This window comes from Mchenga conophoros, linkage group LG15 (genome assembly GCF_057382185.1).
Source record: "Mchenga conophoros isolate Kocher_MC1m ecotype Shallow Benthic linkage group LG15, M_conophoros_male_GT1.1, whole genome shotgun sequence".
Classification (NCBI taxonomy): domain Eukaryota; kingdom Metazoa; phylum Chordata; class Actinopteri; order Cichliformes; family Cichlidae; genus Mchenga; species Mchenga conophoros.
In genome coordinates this window covers 9,021,932-9,049,801 of record NC_140540.1, presented here as the reverse complement: position 1 = coordinate 9,049,801, position 27,870 = coordinate 9,021,932, and the positions used below count along the sequence as shown (strand labels likewise).

Sequence of the window (27,870 nt, the reverse complement as noted above, 5' to 3'; positions counted from 1 at the left end):
GTGAGAAAGCAGCCAGTGTCCAAAGAAAAGCTTTGAAAGACCTTCAGAAAGCTGGAGAACTGTTGATCAAAACCTCTTTAAAAACAAGAACAAGAAAGTCTGGCTTCTTGGAAGCAAGATACAGTTGCCGAGAAGTTACTCGAAGTTTTGACATTTCCACTATGTAATCTTTATATTCAGATCAGTAAAGAACATATTTGACTGTAATCTGATTGTCAGTTCTACATCTATCAACAGGTTAAGCTTTGAGCAACCATTAAGGCCAGTAAATGCATACTATAGCACACTTAACTCTGCTGTCAGTAACTATATTATCCAAGTTCTGATCAACAACATGCACAGCTCACAGCCCAATATGTGTGCTAGAGATCACTGATCTGCTTTAAAACAAATGCAAATGAATTCCTTTAAAACGTAACAGCTCTAACATTCTTTACAGAGAAGGAAAGAGTTGTGTTCTCAGGACTGATGTGTTCACACTTCCTTTATCTGTGGGAGAACAGTCTGTACAAACGTCTTTGGTATGGCAAGCTGCCCTCCTCGAGCCCGGGTTTTGAACTCACTACAGGTCAACAAACTGATGGTTAAATAAAAGGTGTAGAAAGTTACTGGAAAAGGACTCACAGTTATGCGATTTCTCTTTTTATTGTCAAAGCTTGCTGTTTGAATGAACAGGCAAAACCTGCTAAGACATTCACATAGAAGACAATCAGAGTTCCTTTTACACAAATACAGTCTCCTCTAAACTCTCATTTCTCTTTCATGTGAAAATAATCAAAGACCTAATGTTAAAAATGAAGTAACAAACATGGACAGCAACATGTGGAAATAAAAGAGAAAGAGAGTGCTAAGAAGTGCTCCCGCATATTAAAACACCAACAGAATAAATAATTTGTCATGGAATACAAAGAAAAAACAATTCTTAAGAATCCCTGCACCACACTGCTTGAAAAAAAATGGATACAATGTATCAGGTATTCATCCCTGTAGGTGATTAGGCTCCTTTATTTGTGAGAGGTTTTAAGATCCAACTGTCTAAAGTGCAACAAAGGATACACCTCGTGTACGAGTATACCTCTTGCTTGAGTTTGGCCCCAAAGCTTTAGGCCTAAAATTCCCAGATTATGGAAATTTAGCAGGAAAACCCCCCCCCCCCCCCAAAAAAAAACCTTACCATTTGGGTTTTCAAAAGAAAAACATAGAAATGCTTTCAGTTGTACAATGCAACATTCCCCATTTGTTAACTAGATTCATCAGAAAATATTGCAAAAATTTGCACAATTCTTCAGCATGCAAGTTACCCTTTGTTTCATCTAAACGCAGTTTCAGGTTGATAATGTTGACACCAATTCAACTCACTGACTGCCCCTCACCCAAATCTCTAAATAGAAAAGGGATAAAAGAGAGCAAAGCAGAGGTGGAGAGACTAGATTCCAGGGATGGGGGTGAGGATCTTCTAGTCCTCACTGACCATTACATTTGAGACAAGCCCGGTCGGTGGCAAGCAAGAAGGACCCTGCTGATGTTACACAGAGAAGTGAGAGGATGATGATGACTTACAGGCCATGTTTCTCTGTTCTCTTTGGTCAGTGTTTTACATTATGTACAAAAAAAACATTTAAAAAAAATACTACGATTGATGCCGCGTTGCCTCAGTTAAAACGAGCCATGCGTGTTTCTGAGCCAAAGAAGTTGAGCATCGTCTGAACGAGTTCTGGGAGATCATAATCGTGTTTCCAGGCCCAGTCATTCCGTGCATTGGAGTCATCAAAGTTCATCGGCCAGCTGTCAGCTGAAAAGGAACAGATTTAAAGCATGTGTCAGTTTATCTTATAGGATTTTCACCATCAAAAAATATCAAAGATTAATGAGAAGTTTCTCCTTTAAGAAATCAAAGCCTTGCTTACCAATTGCCTGTCGTACAGGGTCAACCTCATATGTGACCTCCAGCTCAGGCATCTGCTTCTGGAGTTCCTGGGCCAGTTCCTCGGGGGTGAAGCTCATGGCGTTGATGTTGTACGTCCTCATGCTTAGTGTCTCAGCCGGTGCTTCCATCACCTCCAGTGTGGCACGCAGGCAGTCGTCGATGTACATCATGGGCAGCCTTGTGTCAGGTCTCAGGTTGCACTCAAACTTGCCAGTTTTGATTGCGTCATGGAAAATCTGGACGGCGTAGTCTGGTCAGAGATGGGGGGAAAAAAACAAAAACAAAAAGAGCTTTGTTACAGAAATGCTGAAAAATCTAAACTCTGTTATGCACTTAAAGAAAGTAACAAATGCAGCAGAAACAGAAAGTATACCAAGTAAAATATTTGAGGAACATCCGATTATGAAAAGCTAAACTGTAATTAAAAATCTAACTGATAAGAGGATTTGGGTGTGGTGGCTGAGCAAACAAGTGAAAATATGGAGACACCGGATCAAGTTATGCGATGGCATGAAAAAAAAAAAAAATGCAACAAGTCATAACAACACTCTGAAATAGATCAGTTGCATAACAAAGTTGACACTTGATAGCAGCACAGGAATAAGCAACCGTTAAAAGTGTAACCTTATCTGTAGTCTGAATCCACCCTACCTGTTGTGCCACCACCGGGCATGGAATCAGCAGAGATGATTCCAGGATAGCGTAGACAGCGGAAGTCCAGCCCATAACGGTGGTGGTAGTACTGTTAAAGAACAGAAAGAACTCCGCTATTTAGAACAAGCAGCTTCTCAGATGAACTTAGATTTAACAGTCATCAATTGATGATAGATGAAAACAAAAGAAAAAAACAAAAACAGGCACATGCACTGAGGATCATCAGTTTTCAGGACATTCTATGGTTTTGATATCAAGTTTGCCCATTAAGAGTTTAGATTAAACTCTGAGCTCTCACCTCTCCCATCAACTCAGCATGTACTTTGGAAACACCGTAGATAGTGCGGGGTCTCTGCACACACAGATCTGGCGTAGGGTTGCGAGGGGATGTGGGACCAAAGGCACCAATGGTGCTGGGGACAAAGAGACGCAAGCCGTGCTCTGCTGCAATGTCCAGGATGTTGTGAAGCCCTGAAAAACAGACAGCTAAACGCTCAGCAAGTGCCCCATGAAAAACAAGAGCATCATCCTACATCGTTATGCCCACATGAGACAGATTGGTTACAAATTCACTTACCGGTGATGTTAACAGAGCGTGCCAAGGCCACGTTAGCCTCTCCAACAGCACTGAGGAGGGCGCTGTAGTGAACCAGCCAAGTGATGCGGTTGTTCACCACAATTTCCCGCAGGTTCTTGTAGTCCAGGATGTCTGAGTAGATGAAGGGGCCTGATGGCGACAGATGGATAAGCATTGTAAAGAGTTTTGTTTCACCTTCACTGTGACTGCGCTTGTTTGTCAAGGATGCTCCCTAGCCTTCAGTACAGGCTGCCAATAGGACACTTCGGAATTTGTATGTTCTCCATGTTCATAAGCAACTTCTGATCATTACTAAATGTTAGCAAAGTAACTTAAGAAGTTTCAATTCAAATGTTGATTTAGAGAAATTTATTAACCCCCCCCCCACACACACACACACACACACGCACAGGGAAAGGATAAATCAATATTAAAGCAAGAGGCTTTATTTGCAGACACTTTACTATTCAAATGTGTCCATTTCAGTCTGACGCAATATGCTGTGATTTATTTCAAAAGCGTAACAACCTGTATTGCCAAATCCCTGACTTTTTTTTGTAAGGCTGGCATTAGTCAGCAATACACCCAAAAGAGGATCATCATACTGAAAAAAAGACTGTCTGCACACTCTACAAATATTACAGTTGGACATGGCTTTTTCAGTAACACCTGGGCTTATAGAGAGAGAAAAAGTTAAAGAAAAGGGCAAAAAATGTCTTGTATGTACTTGTATATGCTATGCAACGTAATCATTAAACACCGCTAATATAGTATCTTTTGTGTATCTGAACTGTATACATTTTTATATAGCATATGTGAGTATACTCACCACTGTGGAAAATGCTGTTTTGAGGTTTCCGGATGTCAGATAGAATGACGTTGTTCTTTCCGTACCTCTTCCTGCGAAGGAACCAATGTTACAAAGTTTGCCTTATAATAAACTGTTTAACTGCAGTGTTACAATTACTAATCAACACAAAACTTGTCATTTATTATATTCGGACAAATTAAAATCCTTACCTCAACAATTTGGCCAGGCCTACACCGAGCTGTCCCAGGCCACCTGCAGAGGTTGGAGGGAGGTGGAAATATTATGAGTGATCTGAGGACACCATACACAAATCAGATGCGCAGCAGCTAATAAGTACCAGCGCTTAGTTTCCATGGAGACTGAAGTACCTCAGGAGGAGAGTGGCCATAAGAAAAAAAGGTCACAGCACTGGACGCCCACGTTTTATTTTTTAATGGCATCCCTCTCAGCTCTCATTGCCAAACTTGTCAGAAACCCCGCTGATCTCAAAGTCCCAGAACAGCATATTTTCTAACCCTCGTGCATTTTAAAACGGCCTTTTTTTGTTAAAGCATTAGACTAAACTGCATGGCTGCAAAAGACCAAAACCTGGTGCTTCGTACGTACCTGTGATGAGCACCTTGGGGTGGTCTGTTTCTGAGAAGGACACAGAATGGAAGCTGGCATCAGAGGTCACCTGTCGAGGGGAGAAGCTGATGTTGCGTACAGCCACCGTTAAGGGCTGGCAGCCACAGCCTGGGGTACTGAGTAACGCCTGCTTGGCCACCTTGCTGAAGATCCTCACGACAGGCATGTTGGTACCTGGAGGAAGGGAACAATGTGTCTGTTTACTTTTAGGTGACACGTTGGTTGGTAAATTCCAATGAAAAAAAAGAAGTCTAGCAGAGCTCTACAAATCTAATGAAAGCCAATTTGCATTTATATTTAATTAGACTCTGGCATCATTTGGTGGCCTCACTTCGCAACATTTTTGTCATGAGGTTTTCGGCTCATTTCCAAGCCTCAAGCTCCGAGAGGTGGACAAACAAGTTTTAAACGACAAAAGTGGCACTCGGAAACTTTTTATTTTAATTCCCTTAAAGGGCAGATTGATCAAACGCATCTGAAAACACTGAGATGAGAGAAAACATACCAAAAGCGAAAACACGTGGATTGCAACAAATGACATGCTAATGACATGATGCAGAGAAAATGAGTGCAATGGAAGAATCAAAGCGCATAAAAACACCAAAACAGTCAAAGTTGAGCAAAACTTTAACGCAACATGACTCTAACTCTATCTATCTAAAAACATTATAAAACACGAACACCACATATCTTTAGAAAGGTACAGAACTGCAGAAAATTAAGCATACTGAGCTACTACTTCATGCAAAAATAGCGCAATAAAACTAAATTTGTCGTTCATTACGGGACGTCTAGACTTTTACGCAACGCATCACTTCAGAAAAGACTTACCGAGGGTTCAAAGAGCTTCCTAGTAAAAGAATGAACGGAGTTACTTTGGAGTATATATGTACTGCCCTGCCTTCAACGAGAGCCAATCAAGGAGAGAGGGCGTACAGCGGCATACAGAGCCTTGGAAAACGGTGCCAAGATCAGGGTGGCATGGACTCAGAGTCGGAATGTGCTTTCATTTTGTTTGCCTTCATTTTCTTACAAATATATATTGAACCATAAAATTATTAATAACAGAGATCATGGATTAAGCATGAAAACATTACTTTTGCACAAAAGCACGCTCTCCCGCTCCATCATGCTTGTGGCCTATCCCCTTCTGAGAGCATGTGCTGTTCAATATTGAGCCAACATCGTTTAAGGTACTCATCATATAAGCCCCCTGTTTAATATGGGCAGCGCGCCACAGCTCGCCAAGACTCCTTTCTATGGGACATGCCGATCGTTTAATTCCTTAAAGTCAGCGTAACTGATCTCCATACCCTCCAATGTGCAGCTGCTTTTCCACGAAGGCAAAACTGCTGCTGGTGGACGAAATTCTGAATGAGAGCAACCACTATTTTAGATCCTAAATATTTTCTCTGTCTGAGCTCAGCACGTCATTGTGACTTAGCAACCGGCTGCACTTCAGAAGAGGACTTTGCTTTGGTTTAAAAAAAAAAAAGAGAGCGAGAGAGAGATGGTTTGATCGGGATAGAAAGGTTAAACACACGTGATTCAAAAAAAGAAAAAAAAAAGAGTGGAAGCACGAATTGATAAATTGCGCATAATTTCCCTAAAATTAAATTTTAAATTTCCCTAGAAAAGAGGACTAATTAAAAAACGGCCGGGTTCTTAAATGTAAAAGAAATCAAATATCGGGATCGGTGCACTCACCAGATAATCTGCAGTTAACACAGCCACACACAGAAAGAAAGCTCCTCTGCGATTTGCGTCTTTTTGAGAATGGGATGTTCGTGTTATCTCCGTTCAGTGTTGCATCAGCTCAGCTGCGCCTTCAAGCTATATATCAACGACCATCTGCTTAAGGGGAAGCCGGCTTTCTCTCGGATTGGCGGAGACCCGGAGGTGCGGTCTTCCCTCGCAGACCACTCCCTCCCGTGGCGTCACCGACGCCCGGTCAATCTTTGTGCATCCACGTAATCTGAGGCCACGCGGTTTATGCATTACTTAAAAATACCCGAGGCTGCACATTGGCAGGGGATGGTGTGATCGTGTCAAACGTGCAAATACTGTTGCAAATACACGTTTACCATGACAGTCGCATTCACATGATGAACGTGGGCTCAAAGTCCAGCTTCAGATCAAGAGTGTCCACTCTAAATCGCAGGAAAAGTTTAGGATATAAGGCCCTCGCCTTTTCAGGCGACCAAAGAAAGGGGGCAGTTGACGTGAAAGGCCGTGAGGTGCTATTCTTCATCAGTTAAGTGGGTAAAAAGAGGAGTGGAGTGGGTTTAAAATGTGATTTTCAATTTCCTTTTGGAAGCTGTGGCTGTGAATCTGCAACATGCAGTCAAATGAGGTGAAAGTTAAAGTGCCTAAAAAACTGTGAGCTCAGCAACATAAAAGGGACTGAACTTCAACAAAGGGCAACAGTGGGGTAGATCATCACAACATCCGAGTTGTGCATCCAAGAGAGCACTCTCCAGCAGGTAAGCGTCTTCATAAGTGAAGATAAGTATAAGAAATACTTTATTAATCCCCGAGTTGGGAAAAAACTCTGTCTCAGCAGTTATCCTAGTTGATTCTATTGAGAAAAACAGAGAGAAAATACAGACTGTTTAGCACAAGGTGCAAACAAGTCATCAGTCACAAGAACAAAAAGGTCACATTAGATTTATGCCAAAACATTCAAAAGTCAAAAAAGCTCTGCAAGATCAATCACATCAACCACAGCTGCTACATGGGAATATGTACCAGTGTAGTAAAACACATTTCGCTATACTGAAAGCAAACAGTTCGAATGCGCTCATGTCTTTATGGATATGAATGGTGCACAATTTAGAAGTAGCAGACGTCTACGTAAAGCAAAACAAGGTGTTGAGCCCGATGCAGCCCTGCAATCAAAGAAATTGGACGATTACAGGATGGACTTTAAAAGCCATTTAACACCAAATCCTTGGCTTCACTGGAGTTTTTGTGACCTGGCAAAATTAAAAAAAAAAAAAAAAAAAAAATAGAAGCTCTCCAGCCTCATTGATTTGAATCTAGATGTTTATCAGTGAACGATATGATGAATGCACACACTTTCTGTTTGACTTTCAGGTTTGTTTGCAGGAGATAGAGCCGAGTCAGAACGACTGATGACGTTGCTGAATGGAGCAAGCAAAGGGTGGGCTTAAGGCCTGCACTGGAATATGAGTGGAGCATGCGAGCACACCCCCATGCCTGTCATGACTGAGAAAGAAACAGCTACCTGAAAAACAAGTTGACCTGATCTTTGGCAAGAAAAACAAGATGTAATTTTTTCTCGAAAGAAAAAAGAAATCGTAAATATATTTTTCCTTTCAACCGCAAACTGGGATAATCTTCTAAGTAACCTGCAATTCCAGGAAATGTGAGACAAACATGACACTTGATAGCTGTGAGGTTACATAGCTCAGTGTCACTACTAAAAATGGGAATCAAAGTCTCTTATAAACCAAGCTATAGTTTCTATCTAAAATCTTACTTGATAATGCACAAAATCCTTCCTTGCTTCAAGAGAATTTTAAGGGTTCCCTTGTGAGTAATAAACATGAAATTAGGGTATTGATAGACACAAAGACTTAATGATACAGACAGAAGAGTTGTGGCTGACCAGCAGCACTGTAAACACTTACTGCAACATGGATATCTCTCCCTATGAAGCAGCTGACCCTTGGCTATTTTTTGCCCCAGTCGCCGCATCAGATGATTGTGTCGTCACAGCAATGCGAACACATTTTATTAGGGTGCTGTTTACTAATCTTCGGACAGACTGTCAAGGACAGGGTACATAACGTGGATATTTTCTAGGACTTCTTTCTGGTATTTGGAACCTTTGGAAGGGGGAAAAAAATAAATAATACTGATATATTTAAAGCAGATTTTTGTCCACATGAAAATAATGGAACAATGACCCAGACATGTTTACATTAAAAAGTTGTCCTGTTGAGACACAGTCAACAGTTGGCCTGTTGACTGTATATAAAAGATGGACACAGCCTCCAAGTCAACGTGTCAGTCAAGGAAATATTTCTAATGGCCAGCAGGGGGCGATGTTTTTTCCTGCAAAAGAAAGTCAGACTGTAAAAAAAAAAAGAAAAAGAAAAGAGTATGTTTAAAAACAAATGTACTATTCTCTTCATCTCTGAATTCAACAATAAACACCTCCCTTCTGATTTTATTGTTTTTATTATACAACACTAAATGTGTACTCATTACCTGGTTGTGATTGGTTACTGGAGGTTACTGGAAGTTGCTGTGAAATTACTGACGTTGCACTCGCGCAGGCCTACTGACCGACCAGCCTGGAAACCCCCGTTCACTGCAGAAAAACATGTATTCTGCATGTGGTAGCTGGTAGTCAGTAGCGTGAAATTGTTCACAAATAAGTATAAGACGCTGCACTGAAAAGCCCTCTGTGATTGCTTTGGTTCTTTCAGCTTGCTGCAGTCAGTAGGAATTTGCATGGAAGACGCTGATTTGTCTGCAAAAGCGGAAAATGTGAGAAGTGCAACACAAACTGTAAACAGAGCACGTTGACCTTCAAAGTAAAAGTTGAGCCTTTTGATATGTGTCGGTTGCACAAGTAAGGTCCAACTTTTACTTTGAAGGTGAACGTTCTCAGTATACCGTTTGTGTCGCATCTTCTTTCAGACTCATCTCAGACAAGTCAGTGTCTTCCACCTTCCATGGCAGTGAGATCCACCACCAAGTCATCTCATATAGTTTGAAAATACAGAGTTGGAGATGAAGCCGAGGCTTTGAAAAAGGTCTTCAAATACCAAGGGCTAACATTAGGGTAGCCCTTGGTATGGGTAGGATAGGTATATTTTATTGCTAAATGCTCAATTTACAGCCAACTAGGTGGCTTTCACTTTGTTTTCTTAAAACAAAAAACAAAAAACCCTAAAAACTAGCTTAATGAGACTGGTGACACTGAATCACGGAAAACTGAATGATGCACAGACTGTGTGGTGATTAAAGAACTGAAACGCTTCCTTTGTTGTAATACAGATTTTAATGGCGTGAAAACTTAAAAAAAAACCACAACAACAAATTTTAATCAATATTAGATTTTTCAAGCATTCTGATCAGCAGCGACAAATATGTACACATAATTTTGAATCTGGATTTTACAGTAAGGCATTGCACAAAGTACAACAGACACGATTATTTATCTACTGTGTGACATTACATTTTTGAATTTTGTCAACTTTCTGACAAAGCGAAAATCACTTAGGCATCACACAACTATAAGAAATGTTCTATCCATGCACACATGAAATATACACGTAAACTTTCTCTTTGTCAAAGCATTTCAAAGTAGTGGAAGTAAGTTAAGCTTAGTGTGATTATTAGTATTAGTATTGAGCAGACATCGAGATAAATCATAGATCATCTACTTTGTTACAGGCAATCAAACAAAACTGGCCAAAGATGGCTGCAGTGCATTTAATTTTTAATCCCAGACCATAATAACAAAAAAATATATTTATATTTACAACGCTAGATGATGTTTTTCTAATGGTACTACCAAAGAGTGCACTGAAAGATGAAAGAACTAAGGTCTATAAGCAAAGAGCGCTGCGGGTTTCAGCTTGCCATAGTGACACAGACAGCTTTACTGACCGCTGAAGTTTAGGATAATTCCTATGTTCGTGAGATAAGTATGAGCTTGGATGTGAGAAGCTGACAATTAAGCACATTTTCCAGAAGAGACACGAGTTTTGGAGTGTAACATGTGTGTAGGTTAGTTGGATACATATTGTCCTGTTTGATATTTGGACATTTGTCATCTATTATGGCAACAACTGATGAGAGATCGTTTTCAAAGTGGGAGTAAAATTGATTTGCGTATACGTACATACAGATAAAGAAATGCTTTTGACACAAAGTGCATCAGTTCTGAATGTTAAACTCAAGAAGTCAGAGATGCTCAGCAACCGATCTAGTCGTTAGATTATTGTTATACGTGGTTACATCAAATCGTTTGTGCAAATTCTGGCTGTGATACTGGAATGTCAAGCATTGATCTGATATTTTACATATTATACAAACCTCCCTCCTCACTGGCCTGACCCTACCTACGCTTAGTATGTCATCTCAATGTGCAGCAAAAGCACATGCTCCCTTACAGCACCCTATATGTTGCCATAGTTACTCTGCAGCGGTCTAATGGTGTACACATTCAGCAGAACTTTTACGAAATATGTGAACCCTGTAGCAACTGAGACACTTTTTTTCTCCAGCTGTCCTTAAAATGCCCCTTTAATCCTCTACTACACAAGATCAGTGCTGAGAAGCACAAAAGGGTCCACAATGTCATTTTTACACATCACGTATATAGAAATGGAAGCCAGCAAGTACGAGTGTGGGTGTTTGAAGAGGTTTGGCAACAGTGAAATCAGCCGCCCAGTCACAGCACAATCTATAGAAATGAGCAGTAGGCATGTGCAGGTCTGGCTGTACACTGATATTAGACCACAGTGTGATAAGGGAGGTTTAGCTTTTATCTGCACTCTGAGAAATGGCTAATAAGGACGGCGCTTTTGTTTCTGAATTTTTTCCTCTTACTCGAGTGTAGTTTGCAATGAGTCACCATGATAAAAATGTTTTTCATTAAAGCATCAAAACTGAAGTTCATTTAGTCGCGTTCACAATAACTTGACAATAATGTTGTTTTCTTACATTATGTTTTAAAAAGGGGAAGCTAAAGCTGGGATGTCTGTGATTTTTGAATGTACCATCTCAATTACTTTTAGAGGTCTCTCTCTCTTTATGGCGTATGCAGCAGAGGATCTTCAGTTTCAAGCTGGGCCAGCTGCCTGCGCAGGCTGTTTACTTTGGTCTGAAGCTCCTTGTTGTACTCTATTATATGAACCATTTCCTCATAGGCTTCATCCAGACACTTGGAGGAGCGGTTCCAACGAAGGAACACTCCTGTCACAGAAGAGCAGGACCAATCAGAAAACAACAATTCACAAACTGGTTTCTTCCAGTTCTGGTTTCTTCTAAACACTGCAGTCTCACAACCTTGATAGAGGTTATGTAAGCGTTGCGTGTGCAGTCACTGTACACTAACGGGAAAGCATGCACCTTTCTTATGAGAACACATACTTACACATACACATACACACATAATTGTGATAAAGAAAACAAACAGCTAACAGATAAAGTGTATTATCGTGCTGGATGTGGTTCTTTGTGGAGCTTTGAGTTGGAGTACAAATACAAGATTCTGACATGTCTAAAACTTAAAGCAGTCTCGAAAAACAGTTCACACAGTTTGTGCTGAGCGCAAAAAAAACAAACCACTGGATCTTAATGGTGGTTGGAGGCTGTTGGCAGAGAAACAGGTGTAAACACAGAGGAGCTGTATGACTGGAATGAACCATCGCTTTACTTGTCAGTCATAAGGAAAGCCAGTGTGTCAACAAACTGAGGTTTCTGAACCCAGTAACACGTCTGTAGATAGCACTACTCAATAAGATCTCAGTTATTTTAGTTCTTTTTAAGTTTGGGTCATTGATAACAAAATACTTGTGAAATGTATGGTGGCTGCGGAAGGATGTGCATATGCATCCCTATGTTTACGCAATATTTGGAACAATTAATTAACTGCAGCCAACTTGGACCTGTACTCCAAATGCCCATTGATATATTTTATTTACTGCTATTTAGACACACTTGCCTCTGATCCCTCAGTGAATTTCTTGTTGTTTAGCTGACATTAAAGCCTTGCTTTTACCCAATTTCCTCACCTTTAATGAAAAATAAAAATCTTGTCTTTTGCCTGATCCCTTTAGGGGCTCACCACAGTGGATCCTCCTTCACTGCATCTATGAATCTTCTTCGTGGTCTTCCTCTTTCCTTCCTGCATGGTAACTCTATTATCAACATCCTTTGTCCAATATACCCACTATCCCTTCTCTGCACATGTCCAACCCATCTCAGCCTTACTGCTTTTACTTTGTCTCTATATTGCTCACTGTGAGCAATATTTCCAGTATTTCTTTGCATCTTAGGTCGTTGGCATCATATTGTAAATTTCATGTTTTGGGGAAAAAAAACAAAAAAAACCCTGTCATTTTTTACTCTTCTTTTAAATAAGCTTTACTGATGATGTTTTAAGACACTTAGCTGTGTCATCAGTGACTGTCAGAAAAGAAGGACGGAAAAGCCCTTCGTTTAGTTTGTGCTGATAAATAAATCCTTCTACCCACAAGTTGCAATCACCGTGAAAAACCCTATGCACAATTTTTTTCCCTCTATATTATCAGAAATTATTATCATAAATTTCCTTGAAATACCATTACATAGTTTTGAGGCTTTATCGCCCAACCAAGAACCAAGAACATGCAAACTCCACACAGAAAAGCCCAAGATGGATAATTGACATTTCACCAGTCCTGGATTTTATTACACAGTTATAGCCGTGTAATTCAGAAATAATCCTGAAATCCTTTTGCTCATTAACTTTTTGGAATTATATTGAATTTATAACATTTGTGTCTTTTGTGAATAGTGTTGACTGCTTTCCATTTCTTTCCTTTGTATTTGTAAAGTCTTTTTCTAACTGGATTTTAAAATGTTTAAAAGTCATGTTTATCAGTGTTTTAACTCTTACATGTCTTTTAGCTATTTTTTTAAAATTGAATTTCAACAGTTTAAAGTCGGCTGTTCTTAAATGTGCGACACAAATAAAATGACTAAAACCTCCACATTTTTACTCAACACCTTTAAAGTGATCAAACTGCAGTCCAATTAAAAACAACAACATTATTTTAGTGCATTTTTTGTTTTTTCAATTAAACCATTATTTTTATTCAATATTATTTCGCTAAGAATTACACAGAACTTTTGGGATGTAAAGATTTTACACACGCTATCAGTTTCTTTTAGTGTCCACATCAGCAGCTAGAGTTCAGGACTTCCATTGGGTCTTTTAAGGTGGGCTGAGGAGTGTGCGTCACTTTCTATGAAAGAGCTGCATAAGCAGGATATCACGTGCTCCACTCAGTTCTTATGCATTCCACTTCATATAGCGTGAACGGCTTTAGGCAGTAAGAGAGGCCCCATGCACGAAATGCATGAACCTAATGACCTCTAGTTGGTCTGGATTCCCCCTCCCCCAACTTTTCTTTATGAATGGTCTAACACAGATCTCCCCAGGGCTTTGTTGTACTTGTTGCACTATGCTGAACCCACTGACATTAAGACAACCATAGTTAAGAATAAGAATAACCACCATTATTAAAGTTGTGGGGAAAAAAAAACCCTCATCAATTAAGAGTTTCACTGCAGTCACTCAAATTCACAATTTAGACAAATTCAGACTTACATATTCATTCTGAATTTGTTAAAATCAAATTAGTACACTGTCATTTCAATAAAATTGAATTGAATTGTCAGTGGTTTAAAAAGTGTGAAAAATGTGAAAAAAGTAATAATTTTAAACCAAAAACAATGATGATATAATGCTAACATTGGTAAAGCTGGTTTTATCTGGCAATTTAAATAAAAACGATCATGTAAAATGATCAAATAATTTTGATTTAAAAAGATTTAGGATCACATTTATATACACTGATATTCTGATATAACTTCCACTGATACATGATGTTTGTGTTTAATGCCAAAAGGCACTTGTGAAAAAACAGCACTTTAAATTACCCACAACAGATTTTGTGGTTGTATGCCTGTATCAGTGCTTCTTTATTTAGCACCATTTTGCTACTCATGCTTTACCATAATATCATCACACTGCCTCTCAGTGAGGAAACTGTTTGTAAAAAGACACACAGGCAGGCTGAACATGTCACGGACACACCTCAGGAGCATTTTGAACAATTTCCCAAATGCCAAAGTGTGTTCTACCTCTTCTTGTAAAATGATTCATAATGCTAGCTATACCGGAAACTTCTGCACAAGTACCACCTCTCCACCAAGTTACATGAAATTCAGCTGAGTCATCTAGCTGAGTTTCAGGTGGCAGGTCAGACAGCACTGATCACATACCTCACCTGTCATGTAGCTGTACACAACATGACAAAGCTGCAACCAACAGTTTGTTCACTATTGGATAATCATGGGACTGAATGCTTATCTTTACTAAAGATCAAAGGTGACTGTAAAAAGAATAAATTGACGTGCAACATTTTGTTTATTTATCTAAAATTATTTGCTGATAATATTTTTTAAAAATCCTGTATAATGTATGTATACTTGTCTTCATGCTTGTAACCTTGGAAAGCACAAATAGCTGGTCCTCGGGTCCCAGTGGCTGTCAGGGTCATTCAGGGTTCAAATGCTCAAATCAATGCTGCCCCCTACTGGTGAGATTTCAGAACGTATGAGTGAGCAAATGTGTATTTGTAATTGTGAGTACGCCCAATTTCTAATCGTGTACCTGCGGCTACAACAGCAGTTTTATCACCTGATCCTCATGGTGGGTTTTTAGATATTAACCTACTCCATCTTCAGACTGAGAATAAACTTAAAGCATGAGTCAAAACTGCAAAATATGTACAGCATGTGGTCTCACTGGACTGCTTTCAATGAAGAATATTAACATTTGCCATTTAATTGCTTTCGTGTTGTAAATGAGACACTCAGTGTAACAGTTGGATTTAATGTATGTATAAAAAATACATAAATACAGCTGAAACTTAAATAAAGATTAAATTTAAAAAAAAATACTCCCAGCTATAAATGTTCCCTTAAAACCTGCAAACAAAACTTTATGTGTACTTTATTATTTTAAAACTTAAAATTATCCAGCACGTTTCCTTTTTTTTCACTTTAGGAAACTTTCTTTTATAAAAAAGGAAACAAGGTCTGAAAATGAAATTTGCTGATTTTTCTATCTATCCATCTATTATGGATCACAGAGGCAGATGTCTTTTGTACAGACACCCAGACCTCCCTTCTACCTCCTCTCCCTCTTCTTAAGAGATACCTACGAATATATTTGTTTCTTACCTTCCCACAGCAGCAGACTCTGAGGGGCCACAGATGGCCAGATCACAAGACTGTTGGGCTCGTAAAGTGGGTTGGTCAGACGCTCCAGCTCCTGCGGCCGATTCACCCATGACCAAAGGGACACAGTCTTTTCAGGCAAGCACAGTCTGGCTCTGTGAAAAGACAGAAATGTGTCAGACTGACCAACAGGAAAACTGGTTCACGGCTGTTTTATCAGAGGTGGTTCACAGCTGCAGGGAGAGCATCGTGATTTTTGCATGACCTAACTATCAGCAACACAACAAATAATAACAAATGATGTATTCTTAAACTACGTAGGGTGACACCCACATCACACAGCTGAAAGCATAGCCCTGACATAAACTGAAGGTCTTACATCAGCCAACTCCTATCTTACCTCTCAGCTGCACTGTTGCCCAAGAATGTCCCAAACTGAGATGCGTAGGCGTGTTCGAAAAGCAGTACCAAGAAACTCTCGTTGAATTCAAAGGAGCAGGGAAATTGGCGAAGGATCTGCCACACACAGTCCAGGAAGAGAAGAAAGACAGGGGCCTCATGGCGAGGTTTGCTGTTGGAGAAGGCAGACTGGGCACAGCGCTGCTGGAAAGGGTGACCAGCCTGTGTAAGCAGTCAAAGAGGTGAAATGAGTGGAAACACTCACACTGTGGAGGAGAAGGTGAAAGAAAAGACAACATTTGGCTCTAAACAGTGCATCTAAGCTCACCTGGAGCCACTCCCGCTCTACCAGGCTTTGAAAGCCTTTAACGGTCCTGCACCCGGGATCCAGGATGATCTGAGCCAAGGAGGTGACCTGCAGGGTGGAGTCTGTCCCTTCTGTACCGTGAACAAGCACTGACGCTCCCTCCCTGAGATAAACACACAAGCCCACAGTCTGTCACTGCTCGCTGCTTTTCGAGTTTATGTTTACTGGGACATGAGGACAACCAAATGAAAAACAGACCTGTCAATACACTGGGCAGCCAAGCAGGCCGTGGTGAGGATCTCTTTGACATTAGTTTGCCAGTTGGAAGCCTCCAACTTGCTTAACCAGCGGTCCATGCTGTGGGACTGGTCGTTACATGCCTCCACCAACTTAATCAGGCTCTCCTGAAGGACATTATACCTGCAAAAAACAGATTTATTTAGATCATTTAAAGTATGAGATGCATTTCAATCAGTTTCCACTTTATCTAGTCTTCTCAGTAATACTTTACAATACAGCCCACAACTAAGGGTGTGATTCCCTTTTCATTAAATTAAAAGTTAATGTATTTTATTTGAAAATACATTGTCATTATATTTACCTGAAAATAATTAAAAGTAGGGGTAACGAGTCATCTTTTTACAGGGAATTTAAACACAAGTAAATTTAAGCTGTGCAATTTCTTGGTAATTTTGCAGAAAAACACAAGTTGCACTTTTCAGTGCCATATTATGGAGTGGGTTAATCATGCTTTTTACATCTTTGTTTTTTTTAATATTCTTTATGTTGATGTGCATGATGGACGTTCTATTATTCAAATGTCCTTAAGACGTGATCTCCCTTATCAGCTTACAAGAAAAAACAAATACCTTCAAAATCTGCTTGTCTATCTAACTGTATAATGATGAAGCCAAGTATTTTTTTCTTTCACACTCACTTTTCAAGCAAAACTTTCAAAAGGAGTGTACAGTAAAAAGAGTGTCTCTGTTCCTGTTAGGCAGTTAGTTAGGCAAGGTTAAGCAACTCCATAATCCAACCCAAGCTGCTTTCTTGCAAAACTGCCAGAATTCAGGCACTACTTAAATGTACTTACAGTATAATTATTCCTTTGTTTCCTGTATAAAGGTGAGTTGTTACCCCGTATTCTAGCGAACCCACCTTTAAGCATTTATAGGCAATTATAATGACATTTTAATTTCTAATAAAATAGATTGAAATTCCATTTAATCACGAGGGAATTGCAATGCAACAGACTCTAAACAGGTCGTATTATAAAGTGTTACTGTCTTCTTAATATCTAAGTGTCCAATCACCTTTCAATGGCCTTGTGGATCCTCCTCCATTGTGGGTAGTTGGCCTCCAACTCAAACCCTCCACCTCGGGCTTTGGCCTGCTGAGCAACATTGATAGCACGTGTATCAATGATGTAACCACGCTTTCCTGGCCGCAGAGTGGCGTTGATCAGCTTCTCGTCCTCCTTACACCGTCGCCCATTGGTGCCCGTCAGTGGCTGTCCTGCTCGCATCATCACCTGGAAGTGGAAGTGATTTGTCAGCCCCTATAATTAGAGATGGCTACTTTTTTATGTCCGATACGATATCATGAATTTGGATATCTGTCGATACTGATATGAATCCAATATACTCTATTTTATGATCAATAAAAACTGTTTGTTTTTTTTAAATATCTTGCTGCATTTTGTATATGTCTAGCAGTTTTATTACAGAAGCTCCTTCATTCTAGTCTAAACAACAGTGTCTCAGTAACTTTCCACTAGAGATGGTCCCCTCTTATCTGCATTTTCCCAGCATGAGCGAGAGTCTGCAGCTTTCTACTCCCCAAGGACACATGGTCTAATGCTTTTATTTTCAGGGCTGTGTCCACTTAATACTACACTATATAACTTTATAACACTTACTAATAAAAAAGCATAGCATTATTGAGGCAGTGAAAAATTATTTATTCCCAACAGTTCATACTCAAATTTAAAAAGACAAAACACTAAAGCTATTCTATTACACTTGCAAAAAATATCCCGCTTCCAAAATATTTTGCATTTCAGCAATACTTATCTTTTTATTTAAACCTTCAGCAGATCTGTAAATCTAAGTATTTAAAGTAATTTAAAATGCAGTTTTATGCAAATTTCAAAAACTCTTTGGTTCTGAAAAAAGGAAGTGCAATATCAGCACAAAATAATGTTTATATTCAACAACAACAAAAAAAACGGGTTGTAGAATGGACCCTTTTATACTTAAAGCTTAGCATAAATAGACATCCAGAGTGGAAAGCAGTGCAAATGAATGCAAACACGCCTTCATGACACTCATGTTTTATCAAGATGGATGTCAGTGTAAGCTGTTTCAATCACATTTAACCTGAGATTGATTTTTGTGTCATTTCTATACAAAACATAAGTATGAAAAAAAATGTTTTTTCATAGTTTTTTGGGAACCATGGAACTGTTTTGCCTGCAACACAGGTTTTTTTTCCCCAAAGTAAAGCTCCATATATCGGTTGTTAAGCTTAACATAAAAATGCTTTACAAACATTCAGAGATGAACTTACACAATTGCTTTACTTATCTGGGACAGCTTGCTCAGAGGTGAAATACCGGTTTGGCAGCACGTAGCGAGGCTCCAGATGCTTTCAGTGACAAACAACTCCAGACCACCGACAGGTCTCCCACGCAACAGCCGCACTATCACGTGACGCATACTGCTCCCACGTGCTAAAGTCACTACCTGGGTTAAGCCATTTTGCAAGTTTCGTGAGGTGCTTTTGTTATATTTAATGGATCGGGTTACATTTTTTATTTCTCCCTGATATCCGATCCAGTAATTTAGGTCAGGATCGGACCAATACCGGTATTGTATATTGGATCAGTCCATCCCTAGCTATAATGTTCAAAAACACAAACGATGAGAAGCAAAAGAGACGGTCAAAGGCAGAGTAATTATTTTTCCTTGCGCTTACCATGCCGTTCTTCTTGTGGTAGTAGCTAAGTACTGGAAAACGGCCACCGTGACGGAAAGTAGCTACTTTCTTCAGCGTTTCATCATCAAAATCTTTGGGTACTGCCACTAGTGGGGGGTATGACGGACACAAGCTGAAGTCTTTGTTGACCTCACTCAGCCTCCACTCATCTGTCTGCAAAGTGCGGTAGAGGGGATGGAGAAAACAAAACAAAAAAAGGTCCAATAACCCTGATTCAAATTGAATTACTCTGTAATGTCACCTAAACGTACCATGGACTCCAAATCTTTAAAGGCATTCTGGGGAAGAAATGAATTCCATCCATCCTCTATGACTTCAAACATTGGCCGGTAGAAGAAAGGGTACATCAGGGAGACTAAATCAAGAGTGGACAGAGCCTTGAGAGGAATGAAAACATTGACTTGTTATTCACAATATTAATCACATGCAGAATTTAACTTGACATGACAAAAACAAAGAGAGCCTGAGAGAAAAATATAGCGTAGCTAAAAATAATCACTCTCTTTCCGACGGGGAGCCTTTGTTCTTACCTCGATAGAGCTGGCAATGTTGAGACACTCCTCCATACCAGTGATCTCAAGCTGAATCACTCTCAAGTCTTTGCATTTGACAGTGATGTGCCCCAAAGACCCCACAAATCTAAAATTTAAAAGGTGAGCACAATAAAGAGGATGAATGTCATGAACAAACACAGAGTATCAGTGAACTACTCTGAGCCCTACAGCTCGGCTTTCTGTGTGTAATTTCTATGTTATCGTCATGTTGGGTTTCTGGAAGAATCGTTGAAACGACTTTTAGTTTGACTGTAGATTCAGTGATTGTTATTAAAGGCAGTATCAGTACTCAGTGCTCAGTACGTAAGCTCTAAGCAGCAACGTGCCCCAGCTACAGATGAAAGAGTGGATTGGCCAGTATCCAAGTACAATGAGCTGCATAAATCCATTCTTAATGGATTAATGTGAAGGCATCTGCATGAAGTTCAGTCAGAAAGGCAGGAGGATTTATGAGTCATTTGCTTTACAATGAAAGAGACAATACAGTGCTGTGAAAATGTATTTGCCTGCTTCGTTTTTTTGTTTGGTTTTTCTGCATATTTGTCACACTTTAATGTTTCAGATCAAATATTTTTTAATATTAGACAAAGACAACCTGAGTAAATGCAAAATGCCATTTTAAAATGATGTAATTTATTAAAGGAAATGGATATCCAAACCTACCTGGCACCATCTAAAAAAAACCTAATAACGTTTTGCCACCCTTGGCAGCAAGAACTGCAATCAAGTGTTTGTGATAACTGGCAATGAGTCTTTCAGAACACTTGTGTGTTTCAGACCAATGTCCTGGTGCATAACCAAAGTGTGCTTGAGTTTCAGGGCATGAACTGATGATTGAACATTTTCCTTCAGGATTTTTGGGTAGTGGGGAATTTATTAAATAAATTTGAAAATTGAAATTGAAATTTTTATTTCAGTCAACAACAACAACAGATTATAATTTTACATAAAAGTACTCAAACAGTAACCGAAAAAGGAATAGGCTGAAGCCTTATGGCTTATACTTATCCTATCCCTACAGCAAGCCATCCAGATTCCGAAGCAGCAATGCAGCTCAGACCATCACACTAACACCACCGTGTTTGACTGTTGGTATGACTTTGTTTTTTAAATAAAATGCCATGTTACCAAAAGGTTCAACTTCTGTCTCGTTAGTCCATTGAGTATTTTTCCAAAAGTCTTGGGGATCATCAAGATATCTTTTATAAAATGTGAGACAAGCCCTTTGCGTTCTTTTTGGTCAGCAGTGATTTTTCACCTTGGAACTCTCCCATGGATGCCATTTTTGCACAGCATCTTTCTTATTGTTAAATCATGAACACTGGCTTTAACTGAGGCCTTCAGTTCTTTAAAGGTTGATCTTGTGTCTATTCAGACCTCCTGGATGTGTCAGTGTTGGTCGGCTAGGCACTCTTGGGAAGGTTTACCACTGTTCCAAGTTATCCTCCATTTAGAAAGCCCATACCAAAACCTAAAATTAAACCTTAAGGTAGTCTGCAGGTTATTAGGCCAATACTGTAATAGAAACTGACAGTTAAGTACTAGGCAAACCTCCTGAGGCTTGTGTGTCCAACCTGATTTTGTGTCCAACATAAAATGTTTAAAAACGGTACAATTACCAGAAATGGCAGTGAAGAAAAACAAATTCTTTGCCACTACAAGCCCCGTGTCTTTAACCAGTTAATGTTAGTTTCTCTAACCAGTTTAACTATAAGCAAGTTATGCATATGGACACTATTAATAAATAATAATCGGATCTGCAGCATGCACTAAAAAACAGGCGGAACTCAAACGGATTTTAACAAATGCATGCCCTACTGACCTGCATCTATTTAGGGTAGGTGATGTACCATTTTCACAAAGAGATTACATAACAGTCATTTAGAAAAACAATAACACAACGCTGTCACCTCTTCTCTATCGAGTCAATGTTTGAATGAAGCAGCCACAGCTCCTCCGTATTGTCCTGTCTGGAGGAGAGAATCAGGTGATGACCAGTCAAACACAGAGTCCCCTCCACAGTAGGCATGAAAGGCCTGTGTAGGACAACCCCGTCCACCCTGGGTGTCTTTATCAGCTCTGCAAACTCCATAATCTGACCAGACAGAACGAAAACAGCCGCGGTGATTTTAAAGCATAAATACAACGCTATTGGTTAGGTCATGCTACCATTATTGTAAAGACAGGCCAGCGCAACCTCTGTCGACATATATGAGACATATATTGTGTACGTCCATGTCGGTTAACAGTAAAGATGAAAAAGTACTGCAAAAATCGGTCATCTTGATAAAGTTATTCTATTCCGGAAATTAAACCGCTAACGTCAGCTAGCAGGCTAATCGTGACAGAAAGGAGGACAATTTGCCATAAAAAACGGCCGACATTTCGAAACTCAAGCCAAAGCACAAACATCACGTGTAATATAAATATTAAAAACAACAAGGAGCGTTTTTCATCAATACTAAAAAGATTTATCGTACAACTACCTGACACTGTTTTCTTTTATTTGGTCGCAGGTCGATGCTGGTACGTTAAGAAAAACACGCCGACTAGAAACAACCGACTTTTCTCGGCTCAGTTTTGCATCCCAAATTCCGCAATTTTCATCTAAAACGGGAAGTGACTCTGTGCTCTCCTGTTTTTTAACATTAGCGTTATACTTTAAATCTGTAAAGCCCCCGAAGAACTTATAATGTCCATATATTATATATAAGTATGTTTAAACATACATACAGCAACATAGTGAATGAGTTTAGAGTTTAGTGGTTTGGAGGCAGCGTCAGATCAGTGGTTCATCCACAAGGCTTCTGAAAATCCGTGAAAGGCTGTTTCATTTTAGTGTCTGTGTGTTTGGGGTCTACCGAGAATATCAAAAAAGGTCACTAGGTGGTGACATTGGAGTACGTTTGAGAGATTTCTGGCTTTCAGAAGTCTAAACAGTATTGCCCTGATTTCACCGGGTACATAATGTACCGGTGAAATAATGTGCTGTGAGTCATGTTATACATTTAGACATGTTATTTAAGATTAAGCTTAAAACTTTCCTTTTCGATAAAACTTAGAGTTAGTGCTGGATCTGGTGACCCTGAGCCATCTCTTTGTAATGCTGTAATAGGCTTAGACTGCTGGGAAGCTTCCCATGATGCACTGAATCACGTACCTCTTTTCACTTCCTGCGGGTTTACACACACTACTCAATTTAATTATTGGCAATTATTAAACTCTGGCTCTCTCTCTCCTGTCTAATTGAGTCTGTTTCCATTGGAGATTTCTCCTGTTAACAGAGAGATTGTCATTCCCTCAGTTTCCAACTGCTTCCTTATAGGAGCTCATCTGGTAATAGAAGTTTCTTTCTAATATTGTAGGTTCTTTACCTTACAACATGAAGCAACTTGGTGTGACTGTTGTTGACAATTGTTGCTATAGACTGTAAAAAAAAATTGGAATTACACTAAATTATTGATCCAGCCTGGTGGTGGAGGCCTGATAATACCACTGATCACAGATAGGTATGCAAGGTAAGACTGCAGTAAGTCAGGGAAACGCACAAGCTGTAAACTACAATGTAAATGTATCAAGACAACTTAGACAACAACAAAAAGAAAAAATAAGTGGACAACAATGACCTGCTGAGTCCGGTATACAATTGAAAAAATAGGAGTTAAAGTGAACTGAAGACAGAGTTTTAACAGTTAATATTAAGTCCAATGATTCAAGGCCCCAAAGGAAAAAAAGTCTAGTGTTGGGTCTTTGTGTAGTTCCAAGTACAGTTTGACAGGCTGGTGTAGCAAAGTTTAACAAGGAGAGCAAAGAGAAGTCATATCTGGCCTGAGGAGGAGGAGGAGGAGGAGGAGGAGGAGGAGGAAGAAGAGGAGAGAGAGAGAGGGGGGGGGGGGGTAGAGAAGGAGGAGCCAGTAGGCAGCTGGCAGGGGCAGAACTGACACAGGAGACTTCAGTACCCTTAAACACAAATGACAGAGGAGGAGGGGACCTACTGACAAGGCTAAGCATGAGCTCAAACTAAACTGCACTTTTCTGCTTTATGGATGCTGATTAAATAATCAGGAGATTAAAAAGCTGCACACACTCATACTCATTAGAGATAATGACATTTTGACTCGGGCTTTAAAGATCATGTGTGCGCTGCATTAGCTGAAGGCGGCTGGGGAGTTTATTCTAAAGAAAGGGCGTGCAGCAGAAGAAACGCTGCCTGAGGTTTTTGTCTTAGCTCGCTGAATAGCGAGGACAACTGCCTGCTGAGATCTTAAAGCATATGAAGGAACACACAAGGAGTCTGAACGGCAGACTCCCTAAAGAGGTGAACGCTTTTAGAAAGAGAAGAAGAATAGCAGATAGCTTGGCAGAGGCTACTGTGGACCATTTTGTTTTAGACATTCTGAGCATTGTGTGGGTGTGTGTGTGTGTCTGTGATGTATTGCAAATCAGCACGGTATTTGCTTCACTTGCAGCCTGTCCAAGCTTCACAATAGATGGTTTGCTCTGGGCCTTCCCAGCCCACATCATAGGGAGCGCTGTATAGACGCCAGGGCTAAATTGAATGTGAAACCCAGCATTGCATTACAAACCAAATAACTGCTCTTCTTCTGGGGAGAAGATGCTTTGCTGTCACGAGATGAACTGATAAAAAATAACTTTCAAACCAAACATGCACTTCACAGAATACAACAGACTAACTTAACCTCTATCTTTTTTTTAAGAGGATGCTCTGAGAAATGTGAAGCTGATTTAGTTTAGCATCTGTTATAAAAGATCCACAACCTACAAAAAAGAAGAAGTTATAAATATAAAAGTGGGTGAAGCATAATGACTGTAACTCCGTGGAACGTGGGAAATCACTGCATGTAACTCTTGCCAAAGACGTACCCACATTTCCCATTAAAGGTGCACTGACAGGCTCCCAGTTAACGTCAAACTGTGATCTGTTAAGTGTCCAAATTTGTCGCGAGGGAACTGAATGCTCACTCCCACACTTCCCACAGAGCAATTTTTTGACATTTATTGAGGAGTTCCGAACATGCTGGAACATCGTCTGGCAAATTTTAGGGGCTGGATAATTAGTACCCACACCAACACCAATTACTCACCCGGGCTCTTCATTCATCTTCTGATGAAGACAATCTCATCCATGATTCATTCCTTCACTTTAACCTTCTGTTCTGAATGGTTCTTGTTTGTGTGATGTTATTTTGGGCATGTCCAGTGAATCAGAGCTGTCTGTCAAGGCAGATAATGACTTCGATGTAGTTGCGGAGTCTAACACCAGAATCTGTTGTGATTTTTCACTGTGACAAATGTCTGGATTTGCACTTCTGTGCTCCATCAGTAGGCTTATTGCCTCTGATCAAGTTGATTAAGCTCCTTCAATGAAGTGATAGAGCTCAGTGTTTCTTTTTTGCAATTGATTAGAACTTCTTTTTCTCTCATTCTCTCATGGTTTATATACATTTACATACACACACAAACAAAAACAAAGCATGAGCTGCCTTCTTAGATTCATACATTGATATTCTGGGGATAATTATTCACATCAGTAGAAGTGACCCATGGTAAAATTTAACATAAGCCAGATAGATGTTATTTACAGCATCACTAATACTCATCCAAAGTAGAGGAGAATCCCACAGTCTTGTTATTAGCTTCTCATTGCCACTTGTATTGATTTAACCTCTGAAATCATAACACAGCCTTGCCTACAGTGCATCATTGATTTGTTCAACCTGAACATATTATTCACAGGATGCCACATTTACATTTGAAGTAAAGCCACACTGCTTCGCGGATTCCTTGTACTTGGGTGGGGATCACACACATACTGCCTGAATAATTTTGCGTATGCCACCCTTAGAAAATCGTCACCCCAGACCTACTCCTCAAAAAAGCCTTATTGTTCCTGCTTTGTATTCTTTCAGCCCTCTGAGTCCATCTGATCCCATGCTTTCTGGATGTGTCGATTTTTGTATGTTTAAAATGTTCTCCCACCAATTAAAAGAAAATGTTCTTGCAAATTAGAAATAAAAATATTTGAATTGATGCACGTAACAGCTATTTACATTGCTTTTTCTAACAAATAAGTATTTATTTGTTTATCTCTCAAAATGTTGGGATTTAGGACCAGGTTTGGGGTCATCACTGACCTCACAGGGTTAAAGGTAACTCATCTCTGATCCAAACCACTACTGTAGGTTTGTGTTTTGCTTTTTTGTGTGTAAAATTATTGTTATTACAAGAAAACAGTTTTGTTTTTTAATTGTTATTGCTCTGAGGCCTTTTTTTCACTGCCTACCCCAGGCCATTAGACCTGAGTGTGCATCCAGAGTGCTGATCACAAGGCACTGTTTAGAGACCTGAGGTACTAACGAAGTTATACCTGCTACTCTGAGCCAAATAACTGGTGGACCCTGGTTAGAAACACTCCTCAGAGATTTTGTTTGACATGAGGATCACAAAGTTGCTGCAGTTGGCTGCATATCCTTGATTTAAATCCCAAAGATGCACTATTGGATTGAGCTCTGGTTCCTGAGCTTACTGAAGTAGTGTCACTTGGTGTGGTCTGGTGTGGCTTAAGATTTGATGTGCTGTGCATTCAGAGATGCTCTTATGCCTTCCTTGGTTGTAACAAGTGCTTATTTTAGTTGCTGTTGCCTGTTGCTGAAGCAGTCTGACCTTCTCCTCTGACCCCTGCTTCAGCAAAATATTTTCACCCGGAGAACAGCTGCTCACTTCATATTTTCTCTTTTTCAGCCCATTCTCTGTAAGCCCTTGAGATGGTTGTGTGGGGAAAATCCCAGCAGATCATCAGTTTCTGAAATATTCAGACCAGCTCGTCTGGCACCAACAACCATCCAATGCTCAAAATCACTTAAACTGCCATTCTTTCACATTCTGATGCTCAGCTTGAACATCAACTAGTTAGGCCTGACCCCTAAATGTAAAGGAGTTGCTGCCATGTAATTGGCTGATTCAATACTACTAATAATAATAAGACGATGACTTGATGTACCTAATGAAGTGGCCAGTGAGTGTAAATATTTAGGGATGCTTTTGTTAGTTGAGTACCAGACATGTTATAGTTTTGTGTCCTCCAATTAGTTTTCATTTTAATTTCATTTTGACTGTTTGATTTAGTTTTATTTAGTTAGGGCTTTTTTTGTATTTTTTTTTTTTTTTTTGCATTTCCGTTTAGTTTTTCATTAGTTTTAGTGTTTTTATTTAATATTGTATGAAGGAACATGCCAGAGGCAAGATATAGGAAAATCAGCATAAGTAGCACAATACAAAACAGAGCTTTTTAAAAGTAGTTAACTCACAGTTTTGTAGAAATGCTAAGTCTCAGTACAAACTAAAGCCTCATCAGGCAAGCTGTGATAATACATTTTGCCAGACTGACAAGGAGTAAACCTAAGGATGTTTTCTTTATAGTTTGAGTTTATTTGAGTTAGTTGTTCACAAAATCATTTCAGTTCATTTTTATTTTCTTTCCCTACAAAAAATATTTTAGCAAACAAACTAAAATTGTATATTTCACCTTAATTTTCAGTTTCAGTTTACTTACAGCAACCTTGTTAGATAGATAACTAGTTCAGACGAAGCGTTCTCAATTAGGCCCTTTGGGAATAAAGACAGAGCTGTCGAGGATTCAGCACTAGACAGCTCCCATCAAGTCCGCACAGGCAGAGCTGAGCAGACAGCGGGGGTGAAGCGGACATGATCCAATCAATCTCACATTGGATATGACCCTGCGTGGCAGCTCAGTGTGCACATTCTAATCACAGTTGTTGAGCCTGCAGCGGACTCACCAGCCCTTTGTTCCCACATGTAACCCGAGGGTGGGGTGGGGGTGCTTTTCAGTATACGCTTAACCCCTCTGATTCCCACTGAAACAAACCCCATCTTATATTTTGTATAGAAGTTACCCATATCGCTCTTTTTGTATTAAAAGTCTAAACATTTACGAGAGAAAATAACCTCATATGCGCTCACACGCATAGCGAAAACCACAGC

General features: G+C 39.7%; 2 protein-coding genes across 3 annotated transcripts; both read right to left on the bottom strand.

The window, feature by feature from the left end:
- Positions 1-626: 626 nt before the first annotated feature.
- tdh (L-threonine dehydrogenase) lies at positions 627-6,459 on the bottom strand. 2 transcript variants are annotated; one of them, XM_085247346.1, is made up of 9 exons: positions 6,304-6,459; positions 4,576-4,770; positions 4,179-4,221; positions 3,988-4,058; positions 3,159-3,308; positions 2,880-3,052; positions 2,579-2,669; positions 1,908-2,177; positions 627-1,792 (listed from the first exon to the last, which is right to left on the bottom strand). In XM_085247346.1, the coding sequence occupies exons 2-9, from the start codon at positions 4,760-4,762 to the stop codon at positions 1,653-1,655; spliced, it is 1,125 nt and encodes a 374-aa protein (XP_085103472.1). In that variant the 5' UTR covers positions 4,763-4,770; positions 6,304-6,459; the 3' UTR covers positions 627-1,652. The 2 variants fall into 2 exon arrangements, with proteins under 2 accessions (XP_085103472.1, XP_085103473.1); XM_085247347.1 differs by lacking the exon at positions 6,304-6,459 and adding an exon at positions 5,428-5,579.
- Positions 6,460-9,612: 3,153 nt separating this feature from the next.
- Positions 9,613-22,420, bottom strand: mtmr9 (myotubularin related protein 9). The gene is made up of 11 exons (XM_085247227.1): positions 22,335-22,420; positions 21,759-21,943; positions 19,825-19,933; positions 19,546-19,671; positions 19,274-19,447; positions 17,611-17,828; positions 16,556-16,717; positions 16,319-16,460; positions 15,992-16,212; positions 15,595-15,746; positions 9,613-11,553 (listed from the first exon to the last, which is right to left on the bottom strand). Exons 2-11 carry the CDS (start codon positions 21,938-21,940, stop codon positions 11,390-11,392), a joined length of 1,650 nt encoding a protein of 549 aa, XP_085103353.1. The 5' UTR covers positions 21,941-21,943; positions 22,335-22,420; the 3' UTR covers positions 9,613-11,389.
- Positions 22,421-27,870: the final 5,450 nt, after the last annotated feature.

Bases quoted from the DNA above. Each gene is read 5' to 3' on its own strand.
- tdh (XM_085247346.1), bottom strand. From the start codon at position 4,762: ATGCCTGTCGTGAGGATCTTCAGCAAGGTGGCCAAGCAGGCGTTACTC. The intron at 4,222-4,575 runs GTACGTACGAAG...CAACCTCTGCAG, and splicing joins CCCCAAGGTGCTCATCACAG to GTGGCCTGGGACAGCTCGGT. The intron at 2,178-2,578 runs GTAGGGTGGATT...ATCTCTGACCAG, and splicing joins GCCCGGTGGTGGCACAACAG to ACTACGCCGTCCAGATTTTC.
- mtmr9 (XM_085247227.1), bottom strand. From the start codon at position 21,940: ATGGAGTTTGCAGAGCTGATAAAGACACCCAGGGTGGACGGGGTTGTC. The intron at 19,672-19,824 runs GTAAGAACAAAG...ATTCCTCTCAAG, and splicing joins ACATTGCCAGCTCTATCGAG to GCTCTGTCCACTCTTGATTT. The intron at 16,718-17,610 runs GTGATTGGACAC...TGTTTTTTGCAG, and splicing joins ATCCACAAGGCCATTGAAAG to GTATAATGTCCTTCAGGAGA.